The sequence below is a fragment of the Sinocyclocheilus anshuiensis genome, unplaced genomic scaffold (genome assembly GCF_001515605.1).
Source record: "Sinocyclocheilus anshuiensis isolate Anshui unplaced genomic scaffold, SAMN03320099.WGS_v1.1 scaffold648, whole genome shotgun sequence".
In the NCBI taxonomy this organism is placed as follows: Eukaryota; Metazoa; Chordata; class Actinopteri; order Cypriniformes; family Cyprinidae; genus Sinocyclocheilus; species Sinocyclocheilus anshuiensis.
In genome coordinates this window covers 618,297-628,211 of record NW_015557156.1, presented here as the reverse complement: position 1 = coordinate 628,211, position 9,915 = coordinate 618,297, and the positions used below count along the sequence as shown (strand labels likewise).

Here is a 9,915-nt window from a genome sequence, read left to right as displayed (position 1 = left end):
CCAACTTTTCAAAGTTTAATGCCATTTGTAACAATCTGAATTTACATTTAATTCATTATCTGTTAAATATTTTAAAATGTAATATTGTCATTGAACTAGCCTACTGTACTACCAGTGAAAGAAATGCAAAACTGTCCCACAGTGCTGCTTCTCATGATTTCACAGGACACACCCACACTCACGTCATTGGTCTCAGGACGAACGGACACGCCCACTTCATTCATAAAGCAGTGCAGGCGGCACAAATCTAAGCAATGATGAGCATTTAAACCCAGATCACTACAGAGACTCCAGTACACACCGTGCGTCCATGGATAACAACTCCAACCATTGGAACTTGTTTGAAGAGATAAATATCTGGTTTTTGCAAGTCACATAAATTTGACAAATAGTCCAAACTTATTTCTAGGCGCAGACTCAGAATTGGTGCCATGTTACAAAGGAAACACAGCCAGGACTGACTGAACTGGGCGTCAAAGGAACTTTGGGCTGCTTTTCGGCGGACTGAAGTGAAAAAGAAGCAGCAGAGGAAACTGCTTCAGAAATGGCAAAGCCTATGGACCATGTAAAACGCCCCATGAACGCTTTTATGGTGTGGTCGAGAGCCCAGAGACGGAAGATGGCACTGGACAACCCAAAGATGCACAACTCTGAGATCAGCAAACGCCTCGGAGGCGAATGGAAACTCCTGTCAGACTCTGAAAAAAGACCTTTTATCGACGAAGCCAAACGCCTTAGAGCCGTTCACATGAAAGAACACCCGGATTACAAATACAGACCGCGGCGAAAGCCCAAAAACTTGATAAAAAAAGACAGGTATCATTTTAATGTGACGTACAATTTGGGTGACAGTGACCCGTTGAAAACGGACTCGCTGAGCGCGGAGAAAACGTCTGTCGCCGCTGCTACTCGAGTGTTTTTCACTCACCAACTGTCCACCAATCCCTATCCGTTTCTCGACCTGACCTCTAAAATGTCGGAATTACCCCCTGCACCTTTCCCACATTACTCAATGCTCGGGTATCCCGGCCGAGTCTCCGCGTTTCACGGGATTCCCGGGGTTCTGGCCGATGCGCCGCACGCTCACCTGTCTGCGGGTAACCCGGGTCACATGGTGCCCTATAACTGCCTGGGCTGGCCGGGATCTGGACCTGCTGTTCCTTCATCGTACGTGCTTTTACCAGGAATGACCAAAGCTCAGCATGAACCTTATCTGACATACGCTGCGACGATATGATTGGAAATTAATGGACCACAACGTTCATGTGGTACTATAAGGTCACGTGCACTTGTTTAAAGCTTTGCATTTTGTAAAAAAAAAAAAAAAAGAAATAGACGTTTAAAATAGTGTTTGTGCAAAGAGTTGAATCTTTAATCTTTTTTGTATTTTATTAAAAAAATTGCAGTTGCGTAGTTAGCAGAACTTTGCTGTAAAAACAATGATGTTACAAGCATATATATATATATATATATATATATATAACTAAATATGGCATTTTGTTGGCTGTATTTTACAGTTATAACCGTACATGTCATTAATTGATATAATGTTAATATTCCAGGCTATTAGAGCTAATAAAAAATGTTACTGTAAAACGTGCTGATAATAACACACAGGTGGTACAATGATCACATGGTACGACCAATAATAACATAAAGACAGAGCAGTGTTACACACAAACAAAACATATTAAATAACATTAACTAAACAACATAACACTCAAATATACATAACTGACGAGTAATTACAGAAAATGTTTAAAACATAAAATGTTATGGTTCACAGAAGGAATCAATGTCTATCACCATAAATTATGAGATCATTCACTTCATACTTTCATTCTCACACACAAATTTGCCTGTTGTTTTCTTCATATATTATAAAGTAAATTACTTTAGCAATTCTACAATAAAACTGACAACAACTTTATTTTATATAGCATCTTTTAAAGTGGTTTTCTCAAAGCGCTGTATTTTACCGTGCATGTTAAGGTAGCATTTTACATTATTTTCCTGTTAAATTGACTTTTTCTTTATAATGAGACATGGCATGTATGAACACATGATATGAGCTGTTATGACATGCACATTTTTTTTTTATCTACTTTAAGTTTTTATGGTCAATTATACCAAATGTGGAGGTATAATTATACTAGATAACCAAATGTGGAGAAAAATACAGAAGGAATCATTCCAATCACCTTCTAATAATGGTTTGTTGTTGTCAAAATAATGTTCTTCTGAAAAACCTGATAAATCTGCAATATGATACAGAACAGCAGATGACAAGTGACAGAATGGCACATGGGGAAACAATCTGTTAAGAGCACAGCCATCAAAACCAGAGACAGCAGCTCTATAACATCAGCTAGCTTAAGCAGATAATAGCTCTCAACCACGAACAGACTCTAAGCATTGATGAGAAGAAGCTCTTAAGAGGGAAGTGAAGGAAAAGGCCAGAAAAATACATAACAAAGGCGACGAAGACACAACTAGCTCCTGATGGGAAGTTTCTTTTCACCAGTTCATGTGATCAGTTAACTTGCACTTCTCATGCTTTTGTTGACTAGACTCAACACACAAAGAAGAAAGGAATAAATGTTTCCTCAGGCAAAATATTTAAAATAATAATCAATTAAATTGCACATTGCACATACAGTGTTTATTTATATACCACATAATAAATAAGATCAATAATAGTTGTTAACTTAAAGTCACTAAAACTAAACTGAGCTAATGAGTACATCATGTGTTCTCTCAGACAAAAATCCATTTATTAGAATCCATCTGTAATCCTGGCTCTTGATGCTGGGCATTTTAGCAGACAACGTGAAATTGCACAATTTTGAAAAATCTAATTGTACCAGGAGGCCTATGGTGAGTTTTATGGTTAAAAAAAAACAAACTAAAAAACAGGCAGAAGTTGCCAAAACAATGTTAATCACATTAACATAAAATGCAATCAGTTTAATGCGCTAAGTCAAGTAATACAAATTATTGTTATAACATATTTTGCATGTCAGTCAACTGACTAAAACCAGTGGTCTATTTTTATCTATAATCAGCAGTGACAACAGGTTACAAAGATCAAACGTAATTATCAGAAGCTTGTGTTTTAGTATAAAGTATAAAGATAACATACAGTATCACAAATAGCAGAATGATTAAGCTCCAGGAATGCAACTGTTTTATTATGTTTTTAATACCAATAAAACAATTTGAGGTTAATTTACATAAACAGAAACCATTTTCAGTGTAGCTTTTAAACATTCTTAAAGACAAACAAGCACCTACAGTAGCCTATTATTGCTGTAATTAAAGTTGTTTTAAATACATTAGTAAAAAGGTGTATTTATTTATTTTAAAGCTAATCAATACAACATGTTGTCAACAAAGTGGCCTATTGATAAATAAGTTAGTAAATAAATAAATAAATCTAGAAGAAAAACATTTCGGCTTAAACTACTTTCAAGTACGACAAAATTTCAAAATCAGTTTGACCATTTCTACCCTAGATTTGTACAAACATACAAATAAACTGCGTTTATGCTGCAGCTCAGACTCTTTATAGACTTTTTATTCTATGAACATGCGCACATTTAAAGCCATAGCTCCCTCTGCTGCTAACAGCTAGCATTACCTTTAATGTATTTTCTGCCTTAGTTTATTGTTTGTTTAATATATGAATGCCTTTATGCATGTATAATTTCATGTCAACTGTTGAGTTTAATAATCTTTTTTTTTTTTATCTTTTTTTTGTCCAGTACACTTGAGCAAAACGACTTCATGAAAGTTTCATAATCGTCTATGTTTTTTATTTTATGTCACAACTAGATTAATTTCTGTGATGTGAGACATGCACGCGCTCTACTGGATGTATATGGCAGTGCAGTATCTATGGCGCAGTAGTCTTACTTTTGGTTGCTAGGAAACAGTCAACAGTCAGAGCCAGTGGACGTCGAAGGGTAAGACGATGTGAAATAACGCTAGTACTGCTAAAAAATATATTTTACCAATCAAAAGTGTAAATATTACAACTAAAAACTTTTTTGCGTTTCTTTCTTTATTTCTACCGCTTACTGCGCGGAAAATATTTAGCAAATATCTGCATGAAAAAGCAGCGTGGCCTTGGCCTTTAATCTGAATGCAGGATTCTTTGATGATTAGTACAAACATCTATCTATGTCTGTCTGTCTGTCTGTCTGTCTGTCTGTCTATATCTGTCTATATATCTGTCTGTCTGTCTGTTTATCTGTCTGTCTGTCTATATATCTGTCTGTCTGTCTGTCTGTCTATCTATCTATCTATCTATCTATCTATCTATCTAACATGACAGATACGTGGCGGAAGGGGAGGGGCTACTGATTTCTGGATGACAAAAAACCTTATTAAAGTACATTTTTATATATTTGGGCCACAATTTGTGGCTTGACAAACTTTCTCCCAGAAGAAAGGACACAAGTACTCATTTGAAATCACTGTTTTATCCTATTTCTGTCTGTCTGTCTGTCTGTCTGTCTGTCTGTCTGTCTGTCTGTCTGTCTGTCTGTCTGTCTGTCTGTCTGTCTGTCTGTCTGTCTGTCTGTCTGTCTGTCTGTCTGTCTGTCTGTCTGTCTGTCTGTCTGTCTGTCTGTCTGTCTGTCTGTCTGTCTGTCTGTCTGTCTGTCTGTCTGTCTGTCTGTCTGTCTGTCTGTCTGTCTGTCTGTCTGTCTGTCTGTCTGTCTGTCTGTCTGTCTGTCTGTCTGTCTGTCTGTCTGTCTATCTATCTGTCTGTCTGTCTGTCTGTCTATCTATCTATCTATCTATCTATCTATCTATCTAACATGACAGATACGTGGCGGAAGGGGAGGGGCTACTGATTTCTGGATGACAAAAAACCTTATTAAAGTACATTTTTATATATTTGGGCCACAATTTGTGGCTTGACAAACTTTCTCCCAGAAGAAAGGACACAAGTACTCATTTGAAATCACTGTTTAATCCTATTGAATTAAACTCAGACACAAGAAAACGGATGGTTTGTATTAGATTATTACAGTTTTTCTCAATTGCTTTGGCACATTTTTCGTGATTTCATCAGAGACTCTGACTCTTCTATTTCCACCTCTTCCTCTATTATGTCTTCCTCTAACACCACCACCACGTATTCTTACACGTCTTCCAATTGCTCTTCCACGAGCATGTTGCTGCAGTTCAGGGTTGTGGAAGTCCTCCATTCTTAGTGATTGTGCTGTGGGCAATCTACATATATATGCTCCCAAACTTGATTGGTTAAATGGTTGAATGGTTGATTCAAATTGTATTGCAATTAGAGGTCATTTGCCAATTTAGCAGACATTACAAACAATGTCAATGTCAGATATTTATGGAATATACATGCGTGTATACCAATTTTTCATAATTGAATGGATCGTTTTGAATGTGATGGCTTGATGAAAATTGATTGAGAAGTTGTGAAGAGTTTGACAGTTTAAGTGAGAATCGGCTCATCAGTTTTGATCAACAAGCCTTATGCAATTAGTTGTTGTGCAAACTGCAGACAATTGTACTTACTGTTTGCACACATGTGCCAAAGCATTTGCAATTTGCTCAAATCAATAAGAAATTCCAATCTGATGTGAACAAGAAGCTAATTGTTCAGAGATCTGAACTTATTGTTTCGGGAAAAAAATGTTTCATTCGAGAATTGAGCCAAAGCAATTGAGAAAAACTGTAAAGTACATTTTTATATATTTGGGCCACAATTTGTGGCTTGACAAACTTTCTCTCAGAAGAAAGGACACAAGTACTCATTTGAAATCACTGTTTAATCCTATTGAATTAAACTCAGACACAAGAAAATGGATGGTTTGTATTAGATTATTAATACTTTTCATGTTTTTGGTTTTGTGCCTATGGCCAAACTGAGGAATATTATTATGAAATCTTTAGCTGTTGGTTCAGTGTTTTAGCAAATTTGGATTTTGTGTAGTTATGAAATGCATCTTCTCTTTTAAATCTGTGATCCACAGAAATTCAGCAAGCATGCCTAAAAAAGCAGGGAAGAAAGGAGGCGGAAAACTTGCCGGGATGACAGAAGAGGAGAGGCTTCTGTACATGCAGCAGAAGGCTCAAGCTGAGGAGGAGATAGCCAAGAGAAAAGAGGACATGCTCACACACTTCCTCAAGGTGTGCCAAACACCTGACAAATAACATATAAAACATATATGTGACCTTGGACAAAAACAAAAGTGTCAATTTTTCGTAATTGAGATTTATACATCATCTGAAAGCTGAATAAATAAGCTTTCTATTGATGTATGGTTTGTTATGATAGGACAATATTTGGTCGAGATACAACTATTTGAATATCTGGAATCTGAGGGTGCAAAAAAATCCAAATATTGAGAAAATTGCCTTTAAAGTTGTCCAAATGAAGTCCTTAGCAATGTATATTACCAATCCAAAAAAAAAAAAAAAAGTTTTAATATATTTACAGTAGGAAATTTACAAAATATATTCATGGAACATGATCTTTACTTAATATCCTAATGATTTTTGGTATAAAAGAAAAATCAATAATTTTGACCCATACAATGTATTTTTGGCTATTGCTACAAATATACCTCAGCGACTTAAGACTGGTTTTGTGTTCCAGGGTCACATATGAAGTGAAGAAAATAGTTTAGAAATTGTAAAATTCAGAGGGCTTTTGTTTGTCATAAAATCATTTTGTAAATTACATTTTATGCATAAAATATTTATCTATGCATACATATTTATGCATCAGATCAACAAAATGTATTTTATTATTTATTTATTTAACTCTATATGTGTTCATTGTTTCTGGTGTATCCAGAAATGTTATATTTAGAACTTTCTAATGCAGACAGATTAATGCTTGTGAGGCTAGTGATTTCTGCACTGACATATGATTTGTTTTTTAGGATAAACTGCAGAAAGAGGAGAGAAACAGCGTACTGAATCTCCATAAGCTGCGGCAGCAGTGGCGCGCTGTTTTAACACAGACCAAGACAGCAGAGCTACGCAATGACATGTCAGTGCTCAGCCAGAACTTTGAGCGAGTCCTGGATTACAAAGACGACATCATTAAGGTGACAACATCATTTAAGAAAATATCATGTATTCACAAAGCTTTAATGTATATAATATAGACTAGACTGTCACTTCTAACTTATAGGAAGATCAGGATGCCATAACTTTTACGAGAGTGTGGAAGCAGCAGGCTTCTGTGTGTGTGTATGTTTTAAACAGAGTTTGGTGGTTGATCTGTCTGAGAGGGAGCTGCAGTCGGAGCTGGCACGCAGTTCTCATCTGCACAACGTGGACTATCTGTTAGAGCTTCATAGGAGTCGGCTGGCAGAACTAGAGTTGAACTTCAACACAAATCTAGAAGAACGTGGTTCAGAGTATAATACTGAGAGGTACGCATACACACACAAACATTTTGAATGTAATGTAGACAACATCAGTTGGGTAATTCTTTTTGTGCTGAGCTGCTGAACTGTAGAAAATGAACATACTTTTGGTTGTGATTTTGCTGAAAACTTACCCTCAGTAATGCTGAGATGAGTTTGTTTCGTCATCAGAACAGATTTGGAGAAATTTACCATTACATCACTTTCTCACCAGTGGATCCTCTGCAGTGAATGGGTGCCGTCAGAATGACTGTCCAAACAGCTGATAAAAACATCACAATAATCCACAAGCAATCCACACAACTCCATTCCATCAATTAACGTCTTGTGAAATGAAAAGCTTAGTGTTTGTAAGAAACAAATCCATCATTAAAGTTTTTACTTTTAAACCATTGCTTCTGGCTAAAATATAAATCCATAATCTATAATAACACTTCTTGTAGTGAAAATGCATATTTCTCTCCTGATTCAGACAAGATGACTTTTTCACTGGTTTTGAAGTTAAAAACATCTTGATGGCTTTGTTTATTACAAACACACAGCTTGTGAAGTACCTTACTTGTGGATTATTGTGATGTTTATATCAGCTGTTTGGACTGTCATTCTGACGGCACCCATTCACTGCAGAGGATCCATTGATGAGCAAGTAATGTAATGCTAAAAATCTGTTCTGAAGAAGAAATAAACTATCTTGAATGGCCTGAGGGTGAGTACATTTTAAGCACATTTTCAATTTTGGGTGAACTATTTATTCCTTTAGGGAACTGAATTTTACAAAAAAAAAAAGTTTCATATATTATACAATTTAATAAGAAATGTTTAGCAGCATGAAAATGCACTTCAAAGGAATGAACAAAGTTAGCATCATCTGTACTATATTTCTTTTATATTTCAGAGAGCAAATTCTTTCAGAGCACCAGCAGGAGAGTATGTATTTGGAGAAGGTGATGTTTTCCACGGAAAAGCATTACACTGATCTTGACAACGAGGCTAGACGTGACTACGAGAGCACTCGCAATCAAATAAAAAAACAGGTACTGGTTTCATTATGTTTGCGTTTATTAATTTGCCAGATGCTGTTATCCAAAGCGACTTATATGAGGAACATTGCAAAAAAATTGTCATAGTGCCAACAATATTCATACTAGGTTTAGTAAAAACGAGATTAGTAAACAAGCTAGAGCAGAGGAGAAACACAGAAAAGAAGAAAAAGATAAGTTTTTAAAAAATATAATAAGAGTTAGAGTAATTGCATTAACCTAATGGATTACAAAAATACAGATTACACAAATATACAAATGTGTGTGTGTGTGTGTGTGTATATATATATATATGCAAGAATCTGTATAATATTTAACAAACCATTAAGACACATTATTATGGGTTTAATATAATGCAATGATGTTGGTTTTGTTTCTGCAGAACAAAGAGGATAAGCAATCAGTGAAAGATCAGATGGAAGGGGTTGTGGAAAAACTATGGCGGGAACTGCAGCAGGTTTTACACCACTACAATGAGACCACCAAAGACAGATTCATCGCAACTGAGTCTCTGCAAATCAAGGATGAACAAAGTGCTAAAGAGATTGACACGCATAAAAAGCACATTCAGAAGTTGCAGGTCAGCAACAAAGTAGCTGACTACTTTGAAGAAGCATTTTCCCCCATGCTTCCAATTGTGTTGTTTCACAGATTTTGATGATTTAAAATGTGAAAAATGTGTTGGAACATTTGCAGGAGTCTGTCTCTGCTCTGCGCTGTCAGCTGAGCTCCAGTCAAACCGGAGGAACAGCTCAGCAGCTTCATTCAGGCCGTGAAGAGCTCGCCCAGAAAGTTCAACATTTCAGAGCCCAGCTCGCTGAGGGCCAAACCATTCGGAGAAAGCAGCTCACCAAACTTACCATTCAAAGCAACGATGCTACTAAAAAACTACAAGAGATTGTAGTCATGGTACGTTTATGCATCCACATTTTTTACACAGTTCATTTACAGAATATTAACACACCAGCAACAACAAATTGTTCTTTATTTTCCAAACATCTGCTTTGTCCCTTCAAGTAATGCCATACAGTAGGGAATTAGGATGCCGTTTTAGATTGCTAAATATTTTTATGATTTTTATGAATCTTTTCATTCATCTTATTTCTTGTACATGTTTCATGTGAGGCATCAAAACCTCGTAGAAAATGAGTAGAATTAAAGAATAGAATTACATTTATTATTATTATTATTTAAATACATTTTAATTCAAAATAAACAAAATTATATGAATATTTAAGAATATTAATATACTGTAATTATAGTATATTAGATTGATCATAATATAATTTAAATTTCATCCATTCTCCTATATAATAGAATAGAATAGAATAGAATATGTGACCCTGGGACCACAGAACCAGTGATAAGTGACAGTTTTTTTTTAATTGAGATTTATACTGAATAAATAAGCATAAATAAGCTTTCCATTGATGTATGGTTTGGATAGGACAATATTT

The 9,915-nt window shown here is 35.7% G+C and overlaps 2 protein-coding genes across 2 annotated transcripts in view; both read left to right on the top strand.

Annotated features, from left to right (window-relative positions):
* The first annotated feature begins 264 nt into the window (after positions 1–264).
* Positions 265–1,327, top strand: LOC107678177 (transcription factor Sox-21-A-like). Its single transcript, XM_016473356.1, has one exon. It carries the CDS (start codon positions 545–547, stop codon positions 1,235–1,237), a length of 693 nt encoding a protein of 230 aa, XP_016328842.1. The 5' UTR covers positions 265–544; the 3' UTR covers positions 1,238–1,327.
* A 2,562-nt stretch (positions 1,328–3,889) lies between these two features.
* LOC107678176 (coiled-coil domain-containing protein 65-like) overlaps positions 3,890–9,915 on the top strand; it is a 10,563-nt gene continuing 4,537 nt past the window's right edge. Inside the window, exons 1-7 of the mRNA XM_016473355.1 lie at positions 3,890–3,965; positions 6,012–6,168; positions 6,927–7,094; positions 7,255–7,424; positions 8,314–8,452; positions 8,841–9,038; positions 9,155–9,367. Of these exons, the coding sequence (XP_016328841.1) occupies positions 6,025–6,168; positions 6,927–7,094; positions 7,255–7,424; positions 8,314–8,452; positions 8,841–9,038; positions 9,155–9,367 (1,032 nt within the window). The 5' untranslated portion in view covers positions 3,890–3,965; positions 6,012–6,024. The remainder of the gene's footprint in view (positions 3,966–6,011; positions 6,169–6,926; positions 7,095–7,254; positions 7,425–8,313; positions 8,453–8,840; positions 9,039–9,154; positions 9,368–9,915) is intronic.